This window comes from Bombina bombina, chromosome 3 (assembly GCF_027579735.1).
Source record: "Bombina bombina isolate aBomBom1 chromosome 3, aBomBom1.pri, whole genome shotgun sequence".
Classification (NCBI taxonomy): Eukaryota; Metazoa; Chordata; class Amphibia; order Anura; family Bombinatoridae; genus Bombina; species Bombina bombina.
Genome location: NC_069501.1, coordinates 235,066,427 through 235,092,435, shown reverse-complemented (window position 1 = coordinate 235,092,435; position 26,009 = coordinate 235,066,427). Strand labels below are relative to the sequence as shown.

Sequence of the window (26,009 nt, the reverse complement as noted above, 5' to 3'; positions counted from 1 at the left end):
CTGTAGTGTAGAGATTACACTCCTAACCCCTGATCTCTACCTGATCTTTCCTAAACCGCTCTTCCCCCCCCCCCCCCCACACACACACTGGTCGCCACCATCTTAGGTACTGGCAGTCAGTCTGTCAATGTGAAGTTTTAGTCCTTTTTATAAATTTTTTTTTTTTTTTTATTATTTTCTGCAGTTTAGAATTACCCCCCTAACCTTCCCAACTCCCTGATCCCTCCCAAACACTTCTCTAACCCTCCATCCTCTAACTAGTATCCACCATCTTAGGTACTGGTACAGAGTGTCTCTCTCTGCATTGATCTCTCTTCACTTCTATTTCTGCACTGCCCAACTTGTGGGGCATGCAGAAATAATGGGATATTGCCACTGTTAGTAAGATCATGGCAGAAACAAGTCCAGGACAGCAGCGCCAGTCCTTAAGGGCTAAACGATTGGTTGTTAAGAGGTTAAACACTCGCTAATTTGATTTAGATTGATAAAAATCTCATTTGTGTTACTCATATAGAATTCTACAGCAGCACATATTTTACTGTAAGCAAAAGTAATTTTAAAATATAATCATCTGAAATAAGAAAACAGCAACTGACCACAATTTGAGTGAACTTGTGTGTATAGATAGATTTATCTATCTGGGTAGTGCTTGCTGATTAGTGGCTAACCAGAGTGCTAAACCAAAAATGGGCCGGCTCCTAATCTTACATTCCAACCTTTCAAATAAAGATACCAAGAGAGCGAAGAGAAATTGATAATAGGAGTAAATTAGAAAGTTTCTTAAAATTGCATGCTCTGTCTAAATCATGAAAGAAAAAATTTGGGTTTCATATGCCTTTAATTTAGCAAATTTAGCAGATTAAAGGGAGATAATACTCATATGCTAAATCACTTGAAACTGATGCAGCATAACTGTAAAAAGCTGACAGGAAAATATCACCTGAGCATCTCTATGTAAAAAAGGAAGATATTTTACCTCACAATTTCCTCAGCTCAGCAGAGTAAGTTCTGTGTAAAAAGTTATACTTCAACTGCTGCTCAGCTGCAGGTAAAATAAAAAAAAAATGAAGAAATGAACAGCAGTCAATCAGCATAAACAGTGCTGAGGTCATAAACTCTTTTACTGTGATCTTATGAGATTTCACTTAACTCTCATGAGATTTCATTGTAAACTTCCTTACACTGAATAGGGAAATAAGATGAGTGTGCACATATTTTCACTCCTTCCGCTGTCCCGGGACAGACATACTGATTTACTGCTTAGAAGTCCTTTACAATGGGATGTGGCTACTGAGAAACTTTTGAGGTAAAATATCTTTCTTTTTTACATAGAGATGTTTTTCTAGTTAGCTTTTTACAGCTATACTGCATCACTTTCAAGTGTTTTAACATTTGGGTATTATGGCCCTTTAAAGAATTATACATAGTGCTGGGAACAGGATTTGAGCAGATAGAAAGACAGTGGTTTGAGAGGGTGAAATAGATGTACCAAAACATTTTTAAAACAATGTAAAAATGGCCCAAGAACAGACAGTGGTTTCAGAGAGTGAAATACACATAGCTGAAAGTAAATGAGAAATCAGGGTAAGTTTCAGCAGATTTTAGGCTTAGTAGTAGCAAGTAAGAAGCACTCTGTGCAGTGTTCTGTGTAATTATTTTATAAATTTAATTGCTATCACTCAAAAAATGGTCACTTACAAAGAGGAGTTTAAAAAGATGGAATTCTTTACAAATGTTTACTGCTAGTTTATTAAGCCTATTTCAAGTTCTGATATAGGTGGAAAAAATGACTTCTATTAACAAAATAAAGAAACTTTTCAATATTTTCTTTCACCCAGCATAGCTATAAATAATTTTCAAAATGTATTGTCTTAAAAGCTACACAGATTGTAGAATGAACATATTTTCTGATATATTTTATTTTCATCATCAATGTTCTTAATATGCTAGACTTAAAACATAATGAAAACAATGATGAAAGTAAATGATTTGTATTTGTGCAGAAATGTCAGAATAGTAAATAGTTAACCAATTCCTGTAGTCTATTACACAATTCTGAGAGACACACTCTAAATAATATTGAATTACACATTTCTGAACCAATGCCGGTATTATTAAGGCTAAAGTCTGCTTAGAGATGTTTGTTATTGCAGATTATAATTAAGAAAGCCAACAAGATTTGTTGTTCCTTGTGTTTTTCCACAGATCATGGATTGTTAGATCGATGACCTTCACTTATTATCTCTGGCTATAAATACACAAATCCCATTCTCTTGTAATTTCTTTAAAAGATAAACTTTTTTGTGGACTTTGTATTTTACTCACCTGCATTTCCAATGTGTTGAAATACAATTCCAAGGTTCCTTGTCATTGGTTCTGAGTCACTGAATTGTCAACTTCTGGCCATGCTTGCTGGGAATACATTTCTAAGGACACTACACCACTTGTTTGTGTTAAGTCAACAATATAAGTATATCCAATATATTTAGGTGACAAAGCGAAAATGTATTCAGATACAATTATTTTTCTAGAAATAGACATAAAGACATATTATTCTTCTTGCCATCTACTAGGTTAATAATAAAGTTGATTCTTCTTGATTTGTTTTGACTTTGAAGAACAACATTGCATTATTAAAGTGACATAAAGGTGCAAATATACAATGCTCTAATGTGTTAAAGCATTTATTGCACTATTTCTTCCATATAACTATGAGTTTAACATGTGCAGATGGGTTACATGCCTAATTAAAGACAGCTTCAGATCAGCAATGTACCAATGGGACCTTGCTGAACACATATGCTGAGCTAATCACAAAATCCATATGTGTGTAGAGACCAATCACAAGCTAGGTCCATAGGGCATTGCTGCTAAGTTTGATAATAGAAGCAAAAAGTATTTTCTTTCTCTTTATCTAGAAGCATTATGGGGTTTTTCTATCTATCTATGTATCTTCTATATATCTTTCTTTCTTTCTTTCTATCATCTATCTATTTATATATCTATCATTCATCTATCTATCTTTCTTTCTATCATCTATCTATCTATCCATCTATCTGCTATCCATCTATCTATCTATCTATCTATCCATCTATCTATCTATCTATCCATCTATCTATCTATCAGTCCAACAATGCGTAAATCATTTTGTTTGACCTTACTGTAGAGGATCTCCGTGGCTAAAACAAAAGTTCATTTGTTTGTACTTAGCATTTCCCTTTTTTTAAAAGAAGTTGGTCTGTATTCATGGCAGCACTAACCTTTTGTGCTTCCGTGTTGGGTATAAATGTATAAACACAGTTTAATATCAAATATTTAACTCAACATTTAGAACTATTCATTTTTTTATTACTGTTATTAAATAAAACGTGTCTTGATTTTATTTTTTCTTACTGTTACTTCAGCTCTAAAAAATGTAATACGTGAACATCCTCTCTCTCTCTCTCTCTCTCTCTCTCTCTCTCTCATCAACATTACTTACCATCAAATAATCTAAAGAGCTGATCACATATTTTTGAGCTTCTAACTTTTTTCTGCCATTTACCCCCAGTCAAAGACAGGGAAGGGACTTAATGAACATTTTTTGTGAGTTCAATGGATTTCTGAAATGCATTCCTCTTACCCCAAGTGCAGTTGGATGCATAGAAACTTAAAGGAATATGAAACACAAAAAATGATTTTGTGATTCAGAGCTTACCATTTTACTTCTATTATAAAATTTGCTTCATTCCTATGATATTATATATATGCATCTGGAGAACTACATGGCAGGAAATAGTGCTGCCATCTAGTGCTCTTTGCAAAACTGCTACCATATAGTGCTCCACAAATGGGCCAGCTCCTAAGCATACGTCCCTTTAACAAAAGATACCAAGAGAACAAATAAAAATTGATAATAGAAGTAAATTATAATGTTGTTTAAAATGGCATGCTCTAGCTAAATCATGAAAGATAAAAATTGGGTTTCACATCCCTTTAAAGATATATAAGGCAACTATTTTTTGCTAAACCGACTTCTCAAAATCAATAAATAATTCTCTGCACATTCTAATAAACACTTTCATCTTTCCTTTTTGCCTCAGTTTCCTCAGTGCTCTCTTTTAGACATGTGCATGGCGAAAAAATTCGGTTCGGTTCGGATCGATTCGGAATTTTTCGAAGTTCGGTTCGGATCGATTCGAATTCGGAAAATTATGAATCGATTAGTTTCGGATTCGTTTCGGATTCATTCGGCTGGATTCGGTTCGGTTCAATTCGGTTCGTAAATTTGGCTTTTCGGTAAGTGTTAGGTGGGATTAGACTAGTATTATACTGTATATTAGGTGTTCACCTAACATACTGTACAATACTAGTGTAATCCCAATGGCCATCCGAATTTACGAATTGATTCGGTTCGATTCGGTTAGATTCGGAAAATTAGGCAGGATTTTAATTCGGAAATTCGGTTCAATCCGAATCGCCGAATTTGCCGAATTTTCTGAATTTCCGAATCGAACCGAAACGAATCGCACATGTCTACTCCCTTTCCTATCTATCAAATAGTGATTTGCCATCATGTAAATGCTGTGAATGCTGGTGATGTCACACAGGTATTACTGTGCTGTATCAGCCTTGTATATACTATTGACTAGGAGGCCTATCTATAAAGCTCCGAATGGAGCGTGAGCCCCATGTTTCTGGCGAGCCTGCAGACTCACCAGAAACAGCAGTTATGAAGCAGCGGTCTAAAAACCGCTGCTTCATAACCCTGTCTGCCTGCTCTGATGAGGCGGACACACATCGCCGCAATTGATTGACACCCCCTGTTGGCGGCCGCGAGTCTGTAGGGGGCGGCGTTGCACCTCACTAGAGCTGCTGGTGCAATGCTGAATACGGAGAGCGTATTGCTCTCCGCATTCAGCGATGTCTGTCGGACCTGATCCGCACTGTCGGATCAGGTCCGACAGACATTTGTTAAATATGCCTCTTGGTGTGTTCTTTCCATTAAATGAAGATTTTTTTTATTTATTTTACATAAAGTGTATGTAACAGAATAAAATTACTTTTGTGTCACTTCAATGCATATTATTTGGATTTACTTTACTTAATTAGGGCACTAAACATTGAGAATAAAAAATGGTGGTTTTAGCTTGAAAGAAAATCAAAAATCCCTTTATTTAGAAGCATTATGTTTTTCTATATTATCAGATTTTAGCAGTATTTTTGAGGTTTCACTAATGATGCTTATTAATAAAAATACAAGTGCACTTTAGTAATTTTAGACTTTACAGTTGTTTTTATGTAGTATAATAAACTGAAGTATACTGTTTCACATTCTTGGTGCAGAAATGTGCAGTTAAAGTATTTGGCAATAATTTTGTATTCTAGCCAGTGTGGTGTAGTTAATGAAACAGACCAGTGTAAGAAAACCAGGCATCCTGAGAAAATTGGCGGGATTATGTCAGACTTCTACCTTGTACATTTGCGTTCCAGGCAAGGTTGTCCTCTGCTGATATCAGAATCACTGCAAGTGCATTCATAATAAGTCTGCTTGCAGGCCATCTTTAAATACAAATGTAATGCATGCAATCAGCTATATTTCAGGTAGCCTTACCATTACAGGTACAAGTAACACAAAAGTAATATACCGCATACACACACATAGAGTATTTATATATATACAGTATATATATATATACTCTCTCTCTCTCTTTATATCTTTATTTTTTGCTCTCTCTATAAATATGTAGTGCATTAGTAGAGCCATTTCCTGTATGTGTCAGATTATAGAAGTATTACTGATGCAAACCACTTCACACATAGAAATCATTCCCTATCATAAAACGATAATTGTTATTCTTATGTATACTGAAAAAGTGCCCAAATTTCTGTTATGAATACTGTTAGATGTTAGATTTTTTGCATCTGATGCTTTCTAGATTAAAGCCTTTCTATAGTTCACCGCACCTCAGATTTTAACACTATTTTTGTAATACCTATGCATTGCTTCAGTAGCATACCTTTTTCTAGAATCCCATAGGAATAACAAATAGGAATTAAAATGCCAAATTCAAAAATTTTATAGACTAATATTAATACAAGCAGAAAGCATACTTATTTAACATTTGCAATTATATTCCTGAATTCTGTTTCTAAGCCATTTTTAAATGTGTCTAAGGTATTGGCGTTCACTACCTCCTTAGGCAATGATTTCCACAATTTGATTGCTCTTACAGGGTAACAACATTTATGTTGTAGGAGATTAAATCTCCTTTCCTCTGGCTTTAAATTGTCACAAACAATTGCCGTTGAATAAGCAAAACCTCTGCCAACTCTGTTTATGGGCCTTAAATATATTTATATAAGGTAATCATATCACCTCTTAATAGCCTTTTTTCTAGAGAAAACAGACCCAGTTTGACTATCCTCTCATAGTCTAAATCCCGCTGAACTTTTTCTTATTCTGCAAAGTTCTTCTTTTTTTTTTAAATTGGTCCCCAGAACTACACTCTATACCTAAGCTGAAGTTTTACCAGTGATTTATATAGTGACATAATTATGCTTTCCTCCATTGCATCATGTCTTGATAGCCTTAGAAACCACTGCCCTGCATTGCACAATTATTCTTAGCTTGTTATCATAATTATATTCAAATCCCTTCTCTCTGTTTTGTTAAGTCTAGTCCTATTTACATAATAGGTTACCTGCATAGTTTTACTTGCAAAATGTAGTACCTTACATCTATCAGTATTAAATCTAATTTGCCATTTACCTGTCCATTTTTCCAAACTTTGTAAATCCCCTTGTTAAGCAATTTCACCCTGCACTGACCTAATAACTTTACACAACTTTGTATCATCTGCAAAAATAGAGATGTTGCTATTAAATCCTTGCTCCAAGTCATTAAGGCAAATCATTAAAAGAACAGTGCTCAGTATAGATCATTAAGGGGAATACACTAATTAGCTTTGTCCAATATGAGTATAATTAATTTACTACTATTCATTGCTTTCTGTCTTTTATCCAGTAGCTAACATTTTCAGCTATTCCCAGTCCATTAAAGTGATGCTAAAGTTAGTGTTCCTTAACAATATTTATGTAATCAGTGTGCATAAATATGTATATATGTACCTTTCAATTAAAATGTATCCAGACCTGAAATGGTTAAATCAGTTCCAATGTTAGAATTCCTTACCTCCACCACTGATGGCCCACTTAGAAGTACATTGTTTTTCTAGCATTGACGTTTATCCAATCTTCTTGCAAGCAATAGCTAGTAATATAGTAACTAAGTAATATAGTAACATAGTAGTAGAGGTTTAAAAAAGACAGAAGTCCATCAATTTCAACCTATACAAGTCTTAATTTATTTACAATAAAAGCTCCAGTTAATCTTAAATTAATCCCATTAAAAAGGTGACCCATTTAACACAAGGAATCATATCCCTGAATTCTGTTTCTATCCAAAAATGTATCTAAACCATTTATAAATGTATCTAAGGTATTGGCATTTACTACCTCCTTAGGTTGCTAGTGATTAAATCTCCTTTCCTCTCACTCTTGTCACAAAAAAGTTTATTGGAATAAACAGAGCTTTCTCCATCTCTATATATGGGCCTTAAATATATTTATATAAAGTAATCATGTCACCTTTTAAGCATCTTTTTTTCTAGAGAAGAAAGACCCAGTTTGGCTAACCTCTTCCCCTAAGCTTAAATTCTCCATTCCTCTTATTAGTTTTGTGGCCCCTCTCTGAACTTTTTCTAACTCTGCAATGTCTTGTTTTTTAAATTTGGCCCCAGAACTGCATTCCATACTCAATGTAAGATCTTACCAGGGATTTATAAAGTGACAGAATTATGCTTTCCTCTATTGCATCAGTTTCTCTTTTAATACATGCTAGTAATTTCTTAGCCGTATAACCCGCTGCCCTGCATTGAGCGCCCATCTTTAGCTTGTTATATATCACTACTCCCAAATCCCTTTCCTCCTCTGTTTTGCTAGGTCTAGTCACATTTAACTAATAGATTGCCTGCTTATTTTTACTTCCAAAATGTAGGACCTTACATTTTCCAGTATAAATCTCATTTTCAATTTACCTGCCCATTTTTCTAATTTTTGTAAATCCCCTTGTAAAGCAATTTCATCCTGCACTGACCTAATGACCTTATACAACTTTGTATCATCCGCAAAAATAGAGCTGTTGCTATTTAATCCCTGACACAATACAACTAGCATAAATCCATGCTTTTTGTGATATTGTGGCTAGCTGTATGGCTTGCTAGAAGATTGGATGAGCAGTGAAAACATCACTGCTAGAAAAAAGTGTACTTCCAAGTGGGCTGGCAGGGGTGGAGTTAAGATATCGTAACATTGGAATTGATTGTAACCCTTTCAGGTCCAAATACATTTTAATTGAAAGGTACACATATACATATTTATGCACACTGATTACATATGTATCGTTAAGAAACACTGGCCTAGATTTAGAGTTGGGCGGTAGCCGTGAAAACCAGCGTTAGAGGCTCCTAACGCTGGTTTTAGGCTACCTCCGGTATTTGGAGTCATTAAAAAAAGGGTCTAACGCTCACTTTTCAGCCGCGACTTTTCCATACCGCAGATCCCCTTACGTAAATTGCGTATCCTATCTTTTCAATGGGATTTTTCTAACTCCGGTATTTAGAGTCGTGTCTGAAGTGAGCATTAGAATTCTAACGACAAAACTCCAGCCGCAGAAAAAAGTCAGTAGTTAAGAGCTTTATGGGCTAACGCCGGTTCATAAAGCTCTTAACTACTGTACTCTAAAGTACACTAACACCCATAAACTACCTATGTACCCCTAAACCGAGGTCCCCCCACATCGCCGCCACTCGATTAAATTTTTTTAACCCCTAATCTGCCGACCGCCACCTACGTTATACTTATGTACCCCTAATCTGCTGCCCCTAACACCGCCGACCCCTATATTATATTTATTAACCCCTAACCTGCCCCCCACAACGTCGCAGCCAGCTACCTACAATAATTAACCCCTAATCTGCCGACCGCAAAGCGCCGCCACCTACGTTATACTTATGTACCCCTAATCTGCTGCCCCTAACACCGCCGACCCCTATATTATATTTATTAACCCCTAATCTGCCCCCCTCAACGTCGCCTCCACCTGCCTACACTTATTAACCCCTAATCTGCCGAGCGGACCGCACCGCTATTATTATAAAGTTATTAACCCCTAATCCGCCTCACTAACCCTATAATAAATAGTATTAACCCCTAATCTGCCTTCCCTAACATCGCCGACACCTAACTTCAAACATTAACCCCTAATCTGCCGACTGGAGCTCACAGCTATTCTAATAAATGTATTAACCCCTAAAGCTAAGTCTAACCCTAACACTAACACCCCCTAAATTAAATATAATTTTAATCTAACGAAATTAATTATAATTATATTATAGCTATTTTAGGATTAATATTTATTTTACAGGTAACTTTGTATTTATTTTAACCAGGTACAATAGCTATTAAATAGTTAAGAACTATTTAATAGCTAAAATAGTTAAAATAATTACAAATTTACCTGTAAAATAAATCCTAACCTAAGTTACAATTAAACCTAACTCTACACTATCAATAAATTAATTAAATAAAATACCTACAATTACCTACAATTAAACCTAACACTACACTATCAATAAATTAATTAAATACAATACCTACAAATAACTACAATGAAATAAACTAAAGTACAAAAAATAAAAAAGAACTAAGTTACAAAAAATAAAAAAATATTTTCAAACATAAGAAAAATATTACAACAATTTTAAACTAATTACACCTACTCTAAGCCCCCTAATAAAATAACAAAGCCCCCCAAAATAAAAAAATGCCCTACCCTATTCTAGATTACTAAAGTTCAAAGCTCTTTTACCTTACCAGCCCTGAACAGGGCCCTTTGCGGGGCATGCCCCAAGAAGTTCAGCTCTTTTGCCTGTAAAAAAAACATACAATACCACCCCCAACATTACAACCCACCACCCACATACCCCTAATCTAACCCAAACCCCCCTTAAATAAACCTAACACTAAGCCCCTGAAGATCTCCCTACCTTGAGTCGTCTTCACCCAGCCGAGCCAAATTCTTCATCCAAGCGGAGCAAGAAGAGGTCCTCCATCCAGTAGAAGTCTTCATCCAAGCGGGGCAGAAGAGGTCTTCCATCCGATTGAAGTCTTCATCCAAGCGGGATCTTCTATCGTCATCCATCCGGAGCGGAGCGGCAGGATCCTGAAGACCTCTGACGCGGAACATCCATCCTGGCCGACGACTGAACAACGAATGACGGTTCCTTTAAATGACGTCATCCAAGATGGCGTCCCTCGAATTCCGATTGGCTGATAGGATTCTATCAGCCAATCGGAATTAAGGTAGGAATATTCTGATTGGCTGATGGAATCAGCCAATCAGAATCAAGTTCAATCTGATTGGCTGATTGGATCAGCCAATCGGATTGAACTTGATTCTGATTGGCTGATTCCATCAGCCAATCAGAATATTCCTACCTTAATTCCGATTGGCTGATAGAATCCTATCAGCCAATCGGAATTCGAGGGACGCCATCTTGGATGAAGTCATTTAAAGGAACCGTCATTCGGCTAGTAGGCGTCGGGAGAAGAGGATGTTCCGCGTCGGATGGAAGATGATGGCTCCCGAAGAAAGAAGATTGAAGATGCCGTTTATAGAAGACTTCATCCGGATCATGGACCTCTTCAGCTCCCGCTTGGATGAAGACTTCAGCCGGATCATGGACCTCTTCAGCTCCCGCTTGGATGATGACTTCAGCCGGATCATGGACCTCTTCAGCCCCCCGCTTGGGCTTGGATCAGGACATCGGAGGAGCTCTTCTGGATCGATCGGTGAACCTGGTATGGTGAAGATAAGGTAGGAAGATCTTCAGGGGCTTAGTGTTAGGTTTATTTAAGGGGGGTTTGGGTTAGATTAGGGGTATGTGGGTGGTGGGTTGTAATGTTGGGGGGGTATTGTATGTTTTTTTTTACAGGCAAAAGAGCTGAACTTCTTGGGGCATGCCCCGCAAAGGGCCCTGTTCAGGGCTGGTAAGGTAAAAGAGCTTTGAACTTTAGTAATTTAGAATAGGGTAGGGCATTTTTTTATTTTGGGGGGCTTTGTTATTTTATTAGGGGGCTTAGAGTAGGTGTAATTAGTTTAAAATTGTTGTAATATTTTTCTTATGTTTGTAAATATTTTTTTATTTTTTGTAACTTAGTTCTTTTTTATTTTTTGTACTTTAGATAGTTTATTTCATTGTAGTTATTTGTAGGTATTGTATTTAATTTATTTATTGATAGTGTAGTGTTAGGTTTAATTGTAACTTAGGTTAGGATTTATTTTACAGGTAATTTTGTAATTATTTTAACTATTTTAGCTATTAAATAGTTCTTAACTATTTAATAGCTATTGTATCTGGTTAAAATAAATACAAAGTTACCTGTAAAATAAATATTAATCCTAAAATAGCTATAATATAATTATAATTTATATTGTAGCTATATTAGGATTTATTTTACAGGTAAGTATTTATCTTTAAATAGGAATAATTTATTTAATAAGAGTTAATTAATTTCGTTAGATTTAAATTATATTTAAGTTAGGGGGGTGTTAGTGTTAGGGTTAGACTTAGCTTTAGGGGTTAATACATTTATTAGAATAGCGGTGAGCTCCAGTCGGCAGATTAGGGGTTAATAATTGAAGTTAGGTGTCGGCGATGTTAGGGAGGGCAGATTAGGGGTTAATACTATTTATTATAGGGTTAGTGAGGCGGATTAGGGGTTAATAACTTTATTATGATAGCGGTGCGGTCCGGTCGGCAGATTAGGGGTTAATAAGTGTAGGCAGGTGGAGGCGACGTTGTGGGGGGCAGATTAGGGGTTAATAAATATAATATAGGGGTCGGCGGTGTTAGGGGCAGCAGATTAGGGGTACATAAGGATATTGTAAGTAGCGGCGGTTTACGGAGCGGCAGATTAGGGGTTAAAAATAATATGCAGGGGTCAGCGATAGCGGGGGCGGCAGATTAGGGGTTAATAAGTGTAAGGCTAGGGGTGTTTAGACTCGGGGTACATGTTAGGGTGTTAGGTGCAGACGTAGGAAGTGTTTCCCCATAGCAAACAATGGTGCTGCGTTAGGAGCTGAACGCAGCTTTTTTGCAGGTGTTAGGTTTTTTTTCAGCTCAAACAGCCCCATTGTTTCCTATGGGGGAATCGTGCACGAGCACGTTTTTGAGGCTGGCCGTGTCCGTAAGCAACTCTGGTATCGAGAGTTGAAGCTGCGTTAAATATGCCTGTACGCTCCTTTTTTGGAGCCTAACGCAGCCTTTATGTGGACTCTCAATACCAGAGTTATTTTTATGGTGCGGCCAGAAAAAAGCCGGCGTTAGCTACGCGGGTCCTTACCGACAAAACTCTAAATCTAGCCGACTAACTTTAAGATCACTTTAATTTTGGAAAATAATCCCTCATAATCATAATGGAAAATATGGAAAATATTCATAATTTTGGAAAATAATCCCTCATAATCCCTCATAATCATAATCCCTCATGTGACACTGTCAAAAGTCTTTGCAAAATCCAAGTATATCATATTAACTGATTCCCCTTGATCTTTATACTTACTTATTTACTCATATAATCTAATTACTGTTGATTAGTTTGGCATGTTCTGTTTCTCATAAAACCATACTGATTTGAACTAATCTTGTTTACTTGAATATACTCTTGAATATAAACCATTATAATCCCTTCCAATATCTTCTCCACTACAATGTATACTGAAGAAAAGAAATGGTTTAGCACCTCAGCCTTCCCTGGGTCGTTGTTAATCAACCTTTTTCACATTTTAATGTAGTTAGATTTTCCTTCTTAGATTTGTTTGCCATTTATATACTTACAAATCTTTAGGGTTTGACTTAGAATCTTTTGCAACACATTTTTCATTTTCAATTTTGGCTAATCTGATTGCTCTTTTGCATGCTTTGTTACATTCTTTATTTATTTGGAATGCCGAGTCTGCACTATTTTCTTTGAATAATTTAAATGTAAATAATTGATAAGGCTCAACTTTTTTTCCTTATTTTTCTCTACACATTTATATTTAGCCACATTGGCTTGAATTTATTTATTTTACTTTAATAATAACCATATGGTGGTATCTTCACTCTTTCCTTTCTCTAAAACTTTTCTTTCCTTTTTGCAGCTTTTATAAGTCTATAAACTTAAAAGGGATATAAAACCCAAAAATGTTCTTTCATGATTTAGATAGAGCATGACATTTTTTTTTTTTTTTTTTTTAATTGAGGTAAAAGATGGCATACAGAGATATCATTGAAACATACCATAAACGTCATCACCGTAGACATAGTGTAAAACTGAATATACAAGGAATGCGATAGAAATGTTAGCATTAATAACAACATCAACTAGCAAGATGACCAACAAGGGGATCACTGAGAATACTATGCAGAATCATAATTCAGTTATGCCAATACAAATTGAAGCCTTCTCTTCTAATCAAGGGTCACGCTTGGACCCCCTTAAAAATTGGAATATTTAGCCGTGATAGAGGCTACCTGAACTAGGGAAGACCACTCATGGGACTAACGCTGTTTACCTCAAATTTTGAACTATTTGAATTCTAGCCTCTTAACTGTTAGAGTAAAGAATAAAATAGGCGAATGAGAGTAAGAGGCTCTTTTTACCAAGCTTTCTCATGGCTATATTACGGGGTGAAATATATGGGTATACTGCAATGTATAATGGGAAGTATATTTAGGATGCGGTATTAACGAGAAAAACCGCGTAGTTAACCCTCCTGTTATAGGAGGTGTATTATGTAGGGGGGGGGGGGGGTAGGTGGTGAATTAAAAAGTTAAGGGCCAAATAAATAACCTAATGAGTGCACGTATAGCAAAAGGAAGTAAGCTAGGTAAATTCTGGCCTAGTGTAGATTCTCATATGCAGGGGTGCCCAATCTGGGGTTCTCATAATTGGACTATTGCTGACAATTTAGTTCCCATACTGCGCATACTACGGCCTCGTTTTACATGATAAACGCAGGGCCAGCCTGCCTTAAACATATGCATTAACCTGGATTAACGGTAGGGTGACTATAGATTATTGAGTGGCAATCGCTATAAATATGGGGATGATCTCTCTCTGGATAAGCTATGAGTCTGAGATGGCTAAAGTAGCACCTAATAGGGTAGGTGTAGATCAGTATATAACTAAAATATAGTGAAACTAGAACTATGATGAAAAGTAAATAACCCTCCACTTTCCTTTTGTAACCTGTCCCCGGGCCCTATGTCCAGGCAGCGGGCAGAACACTTAAAGTAGCTTAGTAGTAAATTATGAACTTTTCCAAGAAGCTACTCACACCTATAGTATTGGAAATAGTTTTTTTTTTTTTTGTTTTTTTTATGGTTAGTGAAACATTAGAAAGGAAAAAACAAATATAACTAAACCATATAGGTAGAACAGAGTGACTGTCATTAGTAGTATTGTAAGATTGCTTGTAAGAATAGAGTACAATTATTCATTGGCAACCAGATATTAAACAGTAGGTTCATTTCCATGTGTAATGCTGCAGTATGACATAATATGTATATGAATATATATGCAGTACATTAGGGTTCAAGCCTCGTGTCCTAATTACCAGGAACATACCAAAGGAACCAAATTTAACTGGAAATAGGGCAGAAAGCTGGATAAACTAAATATTATAAACTGTCTATGCTGAGCCTGCAAAGAGGTCTTTAGTAAGGAGAAATACACTGGCCTAAGCTTGCAAGAGAAGCGTAGTAATGTGCCAGCCTTCAGAATAGACATGTAGCCATTATCACAGTACACTACAATATTCTCTGAAATAGAAAATTATTTTGGAAGACCCTTAGGTGCCATACAGTAAAGGTATTATAGTCCCAAAGGCAGAGTGTGGGAATACAAAGAATATTGAGCAAAAAGCATTTTAGTAAACAGACTGCAGTAAACCGTCTGGTGATGTAAAATGGCTATTACCTCAGTTGTCCTGGAGTATTAGTGTAAAGCCCAATTCTGCATTATTGCTTGTCTAAACATATATAGTACAAATGATGTAGGTTTATACAGTGTAAATCAGATATAAAGACAGTAATTCTTAGTAACTTTAGAAAAAACACAGTGGAACATATAAGCAGAATATCATTGGTGATGATGGGCAGGGAAAGTAGCACTTAGTGCAGCATTAAGTTCAGTAACATACAAATTGTTTCTAAAATCTAAATGTTAGCTAGCCAGCACACAGACAGTAACATATGGTAAGAATAATGTGCTTGATCACAGAAAGCCTTAAAACCACAAACGTGTGAAACATATAAGCTAATACTAATGCTAGAACACCAAATTGTCACATATCAATAAGACCTCCAGGTGCTCTAGAAAATAGAACTGGGTTAACAGGTAATAATCAAACAATGACAGTAAACCAACTTGCGTGCATAATATATGGAGATGAAACAAAAGAACTGTCCATAACTGGTACACTGTCTATTAGCTCATGGAGCGATTACTGTTATCAGTGTAGTTAACCCGCTTCATGGTAAGATCCTACTCCAATTTTATACCGGTATGTAGGGTCTCCCTTGTCCTCGCCATACTGAAGCGTCCAGCCTCCACAGCAAGCTTCCAACAAGCGTGCCCTCTGGGGGATTAGATCTCCTAATGGTGATTCCCCACCCGGTTCAGCAGACGGTGCGTCAGTAGCGGTGTTTTTCTTTTGTAGGGTCATTACTTGTGGCGTGACCATAAAGGGCCTGAGATCCGGATCCAAGCTCCCAGGTCCTAGCATTGCCATTTTATTCGCAGCCATGAGTCTCATTCTCCCATCGCCTGCCAGCGAGCCCACCTTGCCTTGAGCTGTTGAGCAGATTTCTAGTTGTTTAGATCTCTGTTCTGTGGAGCCGCCAAACACACTCTCGCTGGAAGCAGAAGTGCACAACATGTGCCGGGGCTCAGAAGCAGCACCACTGACTCCATTTTCGGTCATTGTATGCGAACATCCCTTCGGTGAGGTCTTGGCAGCAAGCGCGGGAACCGGCAATGGATTAAAGGAGGCTTCAGGCTTAGGTCGATAGGTTTCCAGGAGTTTACCAAGCTCAAACAAGATCCAGTGAGCGCTCACCATAGTGAATATAACACTAGCTCTCGCGGCCTCAAATATGGTTGCCGACTGCGTAGGTTGAATTTAGACCTCTGGCTCTGCTTTTAAATTATAAATAAAATCGGCTCTCCATCCAGTCCATAGCCAGGCAGTCAAACCATGGTTTTGTTTTTTGTTTTTAGATGAAATGGGTAGTTAAATGCTGTATTTTATAGCAGTTAGAGCCAGAGCTCCAAAAGCTTGCGACCGTTCCTCTAGGCTGTTGGCTCCGCCCCCAGAGCATGACATTTTAAACAACTAATTTTCTTCTATTATTATGTTTTCTTCATTTTCTTGGTATCTTTTGTTGAAAAGCAGGGACATAAGCTTAGTAGCATGGGACAAAGCAAATTTGATAATAGAAGTAAATTGGAAACTTTTTTAAAATTGCTCTATCTGAATCACAAAAGAATATTATTGAGTTTCATATTCCGTTAATGCTCAGTACCTTGGTATGTGTACTTTATTTCACATATAATTTGTATCATATTGCAACCATATTCAAATGGTTTAATTTGGTTATAAACTATGAAGACAATTGTTGCAAAATTAAGAAATTGAACCTTGGTATTTTTTTTTTTCCTAGGAAAAAAATTGGAACTATTTATAATAATTGCTCTTTTAGATCTGTTTTAACCTTTGGCATTATAGGCTTAGGTCACCATATATAAGTTATACAACAAGCTCTATATGATTTCTATTATGTTTATAGACATATTGTAAAACATTACAATACTTTGGACAAGTATTACTTAATCTATGAGTTGAGACAAAAACAGCAAAACAAATAAGTACACGTTGATAGCACTGATTACAAGCTAATGGGTAACTGAGTCATAATGATGTTTGCTACAGTAATAAGCACTTAAAGTGATGGTAAATTCTTAGCGCTTCAAAAACACTAGGATTTACCATTACTAAAAATAAATGTGACCTTCATTCATAGGTACCTTTATTTCGCCACCGCTTCAGCACTAACCTAAGCTCCTTCGGCCGCCCACAGCACAGCTCAGTTTTATCAATGAAGTTGTCTTTATTTTTAGTGATGGTAAATCCTAACATTTTTGAAACGCTAGATTTGATTAAATACTATTACAAATATATAGATACAAATCTTTCAAATTCGAATATATTGCATAATTCAAATCCAATTATTAGAAAAATTTGGATCGAATATTACATTTAAAGAAAGCATTAGAAATACTATTACATTAAACGAATGTTAGAATGTTGTACAAACATCCAAATTTTAAAATGAATGAATGTGTTAAAATTTGCTACATTTATCGAATGTTCTAAAACATCCGCCCACCCCTACTACCAGACATTTACATTTTATCATATCTAATCACCCTTCTTTCTTACTTTATAAGTGCATAAGCCATGAAAGCACATGTTCCTATGTATGAGAACTATGCACTGTATGTATTCTGGGATTCTTCCAGTTAACAGTATTATTTCCTCTCTCCATCATCATAGGAAGCAAGCTGTGGCTTTGTGATCATTATTATGGCGTTCTTTTGGTGCACAGAAGCGTTGCCTCTAGCAGTTACCGCACTCTTTCCAGTTCTGCTCTTCCCAATGATGGGTATCATGGACTCAACATTGGTAAGGTTCCTTCATAATTAACTGTTCATCTTGTGCTACAAAGGACATCACACTTTATAATAATCTGAACTTACAAAGATCATTATTTTATTGTGTGTAACAAAACTCGCTTTTTTCATTATGGCAACCAGCTCTAATAATGGGTTGTATTAAAACAGAACATAGAAGTCCAACTAATTATAGAGAAAGACGATAAGCTGTAGGAAGATAAAACAAAGTTTAGAAAATATCAAAGGTATTTAGGACATCAGGTTATCTAAATATACAACCGATATTTAAAAGGGATAATAAACATTTTGAGACTTTAATATAAAATTATTAATTATGCATATTAAATCAACTTTGCAATATACTTTCATTATTTATTTTGAAAACTGAAAAAGCACATGGCAGGTTTCACAAAACAAACCTTGTCACACCTGTCCCGACTTTGCAGCATGTTATCTAATCATTTCTGCTGAGGCAATAAAATGGAGATTTTATAAACACAATGATAGTGGCAAGCACTGTCTTCTCCACATTAAAGTCTTGATTGGCTCCACCAAAAAAGGTGTGTAGAGTTGGACTACTGAAAAACTAATGCAGCAAACAAGGTGTTAATCAGTTCTGATAACATTCAAACTCTGCTGATAAAGTAATCTATTGGAAGACTGAATACAATTTTTTCAATTACTTGGTGTTTACTGTCTCATTATGACCCTTAAATGAGTGTGTGTGTAACCCTTTATTTTCAATTCATTAATTTATCAATAATCTATTAAACACCAGCATTTTACTTCACTGTACAGGAGTATATTACATTGATGAGGGTAAATTAGAGATTATATGTAGCAAAGAGTATGGATATAAAACTAGTAGATGTTAAAGGAACATAAAACACAATTACAAGACTTGTGTAGTGTTATAATAAATTTTTAACATACATACCCAGTGTATAAATTGTGAAATTAGTTTACACCTTTATTGTTTGTAAAACGCCAATCTCAACCCACCCCCACTGCTAGGCACGGTCATTTTAGCTAAACCATAATTATTTTTCAGACGGCAGGATTGCTATTTATATATGTAAATGTTTTTCATATACATAGACGTGATATCTGGTACTGCTAATATTATCTATAGACAGCGGGAGAAACGGGAAATCACAATTGCAACATTAAGAATTAGCAAACCAGTTATTACATTTTTTCTTCTTCTTTTATACTTGGATTTTCACAATTGTAAAGTACAGTATTCTCATTCTTAGGGAAAAAAAAATCTCTTGGCAATTGTGCTGTCGCAATCGAGATTTAAATATTTTCCATTTAAAGGGACATTTCAGTCAAAATTTAAGTGCCCATATATGAATTGCATACTTAAATAGAAATATATTTGCAATGTACATATATTGTCAAAAATGCTTCTAGTAAAAGTTATCACTGTTTTATGTGATGCATAGCTAGATATTCTCAGTGCACCAGCATTTTAAATACTGCAGCTGCTCAGAGCGCTAGTGGGGCTTGTATCATGGCAGCAATTAACAAATTGAGTAATTACTAGATGGTACAAGCACCTTAGGCTCTCTGAGCAAATGCTGTGTTTAAAATGCTGGTGCACGGTGCATACTTAAATACACTTTTAAAACAGCAATAGCTTTTATTAGGAGCATTTTTGCTAATACGTTTATATTACAAAACTGCTTCTATCCTAAACTGAAATGCATCCCTTTAGATTTTAGTTTTGGCTGAAATGTCCCTTTAAATAAATAAGCAAAGGGTACCTGTGCTGTACAGTGAAAGTGAGGCTTTTAAAATAAATGGGCATATACAGTGAGGTTTTAAAAACATGCTCTGTAGAGGGAGCTCTGCAACTTTGGACTATATTTAAAACCTTGTCACTAAGTGGTTTTACAATTTAGACCTAGATTACAAGTGGAGCGCAAAAATATTAGCGCTATTGAGTGCTAACACCACTCAAGTTCAATCAATAGCGCTCTTATTCTTGTGCTCATATTAGAAGTTGAAAATAAAAAGTTATATATTTCAACTATTTATATTGTTAAAATAAAAAAGTGGTTTTCAAAAGCTAAGGGCTAAAAGGTGTATAAGAATGTGTGTATACTCATATGTGTTGTGTATACTTTTTTTTGGCCATAACACTTTATTTCATGTCTCCAGTCAGGCTTAAGTTTTTTTAGCGCTGTCATGTGTTGCAAAACTTGTAATTTGAGTGATATTTAGCACAGCCACGATATCCATTGAAAGTATAGCATCTGCTAAACATTCTCTGTTAATTCTATTTTACCATAGACTAATACTAGATTGTGTGCTATTTTGAGTTCTATCAATAGCGCTTCACTTGTAATCTAGGACAAAGGCAGGCAAAGGGCTTTAACATAGATATACATACATATACATGTCTACAAATGTATATGTATGTATTTATATACTGTATATATATATATATATGTGGACATATGTATTATGTATTTATATGTGTATATTTGTATTTAAAGACACATATAAACACATAAATACATATGTTCATATACTGTATATAGACATATATATAAGTGCATTGGAGTCCTACTAAATACAGCAGAATTGCATAATAAACAAGTGCATAATAAAAAGACAATGCAATAACACCTACTCTGAATTTAAAATAAACAGAAGATTTTTTTCTGGTAAATGTATTTTTTCTCCCATATCATGTGACAGACATCAGCCAATCATAGACTAGAATCACAATAGTGATGGAAAAGTTGTTTCAAGGGGACTAACACCTGGACTGTGGCATGCCAGAGGGGGATCCATGGCAAAACTCCCACGGAAAATTAGCTGATGCAGAGTCTGGTTTTAATCCATAAAGGGCATAAATCACCTAACATTCCTAAATTGTTTGGAATAACGTGCTTTAAAACATCAGGTATGATGTTGTATCGATCAGGTAGTGTAAGGGTTACGGCCGCTTCACAGTGACAGACCAAACTCCCCGTTTAACGCACCGCAAACAACCGCAAATAGTCCATTTGCACAACCACGAGATAGATAGATTTGATAGATACATAGATTAGATAGATAGATCAATAGATGCAATATACATTTGATAGATACGATAGATAGATAGATTTGATAGATAAATAGATAGATTTGATAGATATATAATTTCCCAGACAGAGAATTACAAGACGTGCGGTCTGGGACCCATGGTAAGGTTCCCAGAGGCAGTTGCAGCACCAGGGGACGTGTATATGGCATGGATTTTAGGAACCGGGAGATGGAAAAAGATGCTTGGTCGGTCCTCCTACTTCAAATTTGGGGCACTGCGCGTGCAATCTACTGTGGCACCAGATATGAGTGGTGTTGTTAAGTTGTACTATTCTGATCAGTTTAATACCTGTTACTCACTCTATCGGGGGAGGTGTATATGGCATGGATTTTAGGAACCGGGAGATGGAAAAAGATGCTTGGTCGGTCCTCCTACTTCAAATTTGGGGCACTGCGCGTGCAATCGTGGCCGGACTTTTAGCCAACGGACATTTGGCCAACGGACATTTGGCCGAAACACAAGTGGCTGTCACAAAACAGTCCGGCCACGAGATAGATAGATTTGATAGATAGATACATAGATTAGATAGATCAATAGATGCAATATACATTTGATAGATACGATAGATAGATAGATTTGATAAATAAATAGATAGATTTGATAGATATATAATTTCCCAGACAGAGAATTACAAGACGTGCGGTCTGGGACCCATGGTAAGGTTCCCAGAGGCAGTTGCGGCACCAGGGGACGTGTATATGGCATGGATTTTAGGAGCCGGGAGATGGAAAAAGATGCTTGGTCGGTCCTCCTACTTCAAATTTGGGGCACTGCGCGTGCAATCTACTGTGCCACCAGATATGAGTGGTGTGTTAAGTAGTACTATTCTGATCAGTTTAATACCTGTTACTCCTCCTATCGGGGGAGGTGTATATGGCATGGATTTTAGGAACCGGGAGATGGAAAAAGATGCTTGGTCGGTCCTCTTACTTCAAATTTGGGGCACTGCGCGTGCAATCGTGGCCGGACTTTTAGCCGACGGACATTTGGCCGATGGACATTTGTCCAATGGACATTTGGCCGAAACACAAGTGGCTGTCACAAAACAGTCCGAACACGAGATAGATTTGATAGATAGATACATAGATTAGATAGATCAATAGATGCAATATACATTTGATAGATACGATAGATAGATTTGATAGATAAATAGATAGATTTGATAGATATATAATTTCCCAGACAGAGAATTACAAGACGTGCGGACTGGGACCCATGGTAAGGTTCCCAGAGGCAGTTGCGGTGCCAGGGGACGTGTATATGGCATGGATTTTAGGAACCGGGAGATGGAAAAAGATGCTTGGTCGGTCCTCCTACTTCAAATTTGGGGCACTGCACGTGCAATTGTGGCCGGACTTTTAGCCGACGGACATTTGGCCGACGGACATTTGGCCGAAATACAAGTGGCTGTCACAAAACAGTCCGGCCACGAGATAGATTTGATAGATAGATACATAGATTACATAGATCAATAGATGCAATATACATTTGATAGATACGATAGATAGTTAGATAGATTTGATAGATAAATAGATAGATTTGATAGATATATAATTTCCCAGACAGAGAATTACAAGACTTGTGGTCTGGGACCCATGGTGCAATCTACTGTGCAATCTACTGTGCCACCAGATATGAGTGGTGTGTTAAGTAGTACTATTCTGATCAGTTTAATACCTGTTACTCCTCCTATCGGGGGAGGTGTATATGGCATGGATTTTAGGAACCGGGAGATGGAAAAAGATGCTTGGTCGGTCCTCTTACTTCAAATTTGGGGCACTGCGCGTGCAATCGTGGCCGGACTTTTAGCCGACGGACATTTGGCCGATGGACATTTGTCCAATGGACATTTGGCCGAAACACAAGTGGCTGTCACAAAACAGTCCGAACACGAGATAGATTTGATAGATAGATACATAGATTAGATAGATCAATAGATGCAATATACATTTGATAGATACGATAGATAGATTTGATAGATAAATAGATAGATTTGATAGATATATAATTTCCCAGACAGAGAATTACAAGACGTGCGGACTGTGACCCATGGTAAGGTTCCCAGAGGCAGTTGCGGTGCCAGGAGACGTGTATATGGCATGGATTTTAGGAACCGGGAGATGGAAAAAGATGCTTGGTCGGTCCTCCTACTTCAAATTTGGGGCACTGCACGTGCAATTGTGGCCGGACTTTTAGCCGACGGACATTTGGCCGACGGACATTTGGCCGAAATACAAGTGGCTGTCACAAAACAGTCCGGCCACGTGATAGATTTGATAGATAGATACATAGATTACATAGATCAATAGATGCAATATACATTTGATAGATACGATAGATAGTTAGATAGATTTGATAGATAAATAGATAGATTTGATAGATATATAATTTCCCAGACAGAGAATTACAAGACTTGTGGTCTGGGACCCATGGTAAGGTTCCCAGAGGCAGTGCGGCGCCAGGGGACGTGTATATGACATGGATTTTAGGAACCGGGAGATGGAAAAAGATGCTTGGTTGGTCCTCCTACTTCAAATTTGGGGCACTGCGCGTGCAATCGTGGCCGGACTTTTAGCCGACGGACATTTGGCCGACGGACATTTGGCCGAAACACAAGTGGCTGTCACAAAACAGTCCGGCCACGAGATAGATTTGATAGTTAGATACATAGATTAGATAGATAGATCAATAGATGCAATATACATTTGATAGATACGATAGACAGATAGATAGATTTGATAGATAAATAGATAGATTTGATAGATAGATAATTTCCCAGACAGAGAATTACAAGACGTGCGGTCTGGGACCCATGGTAAAGTTACTTCCTTTTGCACAATCGAGTACAGGTTGGGGATTGCCTTTTGTGCAAAGAAATTTCGGCCGGGTACCTTCCACTGCGGTGTCCCCTATCAGGGGATGTGTATATGGCATGGATTTTAGGAACCGGGAGATGGAAAAAGATGCTTGGTCGGTCCTCCTACTTCAAATTTGGGGCACTGCGCGTGCAATCTGATGTGCCACCAGATAGGAGTGGTGTGTTAAGTAGTACTATTCCTATCAGTTTAATCCTGTTAAGTGTCTTTTTTTTGTTTTGTTTTTGAAGCCACAGTGCAGCACCAGAGGCCAGAAAAATTTGGCATGTACACATGCCTGAAAAATTAGGTATTGTTGCAGCTGCCAGAAAAATTGATGTTTGTTTCCCAGGCAGAAAGTGCCCTAAAACATTGCGGCTTGAACCCTAGTTGGTGGCGGATAAGTCACGCAAGTCATCCGGCATTTGAAGATAAAATACAGCAGCGTGTGGACCATTTTTAGCCCAAGGCAGCTCATCAGGCCTTTTTTACTCGAATGTATCACCCAATGTCAGTCCCTTCGGGATCCATCCCTCATTCATCTTAATAAAGGTGAGGTAATCTAGACTTTTTTGACCTAGGCGACTTCTCTTCTCAGTGACAATACCTCCTGCTGCACTGAAGGTCCTTTCTGACAGGACACTTGAAGCGGGGCAGGCCAGAAGTTCGATTGCAAATTGGGATAGCTCAGGCCACAGGTCAAGCCTGCACACCCAGTAGTCAAGGGGTTCATCGCTCCTCAGAGTGTCGAGATCTGCAGTTAAGGCGAGGTAGTCTGCTACCTGTCGGTCGAGTCGTTCTCTGAGGTTGGACCCCAAAGGGCTGTGGCAATGCATAGGAGTTAAAAAGCTCTGCATGACCTCCATCAACAACACGTCTGTAAAGCGTCCTGTCCTTGCCGGCGTGGTCGTGGGAGTTGGAGGATTACTTTCAGCTCTTCCCCTGTTAGATTCACGTTGTGCTGTGACATCACCCTTATACGCTGTGTAAAGCATACTTTTTAATTTATTTTGGAAATGCTGCATCCTTTCCGACTTGTTGTAATTTGGTAACATTTCTGGCACTTTATGCTTATACCGGGGGTCTAGTAGCGTGGACACCCAGTACAGGTCGTTCTCCTTCAGCTTTTTTATACGAGGGTCCCTCAACAGGCACGACAGCATGGAAGACCCCATTTGCACAAGGTTGGATGCCGAGCTACTCATGTCCCGTTACTCGTCCTCAGTGATGTCACTGAAGGTATCTTCTTCCCCCCAGCCACGTACAACACCACGGGTACCAGATAGGTGACAACGAGCACCCTGGGATGCCTGTTGTGGTTGGTCTTCCTCCTCCTCCTCAAAGCCACATTCCTCCTCTGCCTCCTCTTCCTCACAATCCTCTACCAGCGTTGCCGCAGGTCCAGCAAGCGATGCTGATAAGGCTGTTTCTGGTGGTGATGGTGACCACAACTCTTCCTCTTCACGCTCATCTACGGCTTGATCCAGCACTCTTCGCAGGGCACGCTCCAGGAAGAAAACAAATGGTATGATGTCGCTGATGGTGCCTTCGGTGCGACTGACTAGGTTTGTCACTTCCTCAAAAGGACACATGAGCCTACAGGCATTGCGCATGAGCGCCCAATAACATGGCAAAAAAATTCCCAGCTCCGCAGTGGCTGTCCTAGCACCCCGGTCATACAATACTCGTTAACGGCTTTTTCTTGTTGGAGCAGGCGGTCGAACATTAGGAGTGTTGAATTCCAATGTATCGGGCTGTCGCAAATCAAGCGCCTCACTGGCATGTTGTTTCGCCGCTGGATATCGGAAAAGTGCGCCATGGCCATGTAGGAATGTCTCAAATGGCCACACACCTTCCTGGCCTGCTTCAGGACATCCTGTAAGCCTGGGTACTTATGCACAAAGTGTTGTACGATCAGATTACACACATGTGTCATGCACGGCACATGTGTCAACTTGCCCAATTTCAATGCCGCCACCAAATTACTTCCGTTGTCAGAAACCACTTTGCCGATCTCCAGTTGGTGCGGAGTCAGCCACTGATCCACTTTTGCGTTCAGGGCGGACAGGAGTGCTGGTCCGGTGTGACTCTCTGCTTTCAGGCAAGTCAACCCCAAGACGGCGTGACACTGCCATATCCGGGATGTGGAATAGTACTTGCGGAGCTGGGGGGGTGCCGTTGATGTGGAGCAAGACGCAGCAGCAGAAGAGGACTCAGCTGAGGAGGTTAAG

At 37.8% G+C, this 26,009-nt stretch overlaps 1 protein-coding gene across 1 annotated transcript in view; it reads left to right on the top strand.

The window, feature by feature from the left end:
• Positions 1-1,190: 1,190 nt before the first annotated feature.
• LOC128651575 (solute carrier family 13 member 2-like) overlaps positions 1,191-26,009 on the top strand; it is a 103,322-nt gene continuing 78,503 nt past the window's right edge. The window contains exons 1-2 of the mRNA XM_053704592.1: positions 1,191-1,306; positions 17,705-17,833. Of these exons, the coding sequence (XP_053560567.1) occupies positions 17,735-17,833 (99 nt within the window). The 5' untranslated portion in view covers positions 1,191-1,306; positions 17,705-17,734. The remainder of the gene's footprint in view (positions 1,307-17,704; positions 17,834-26,009) is intronic.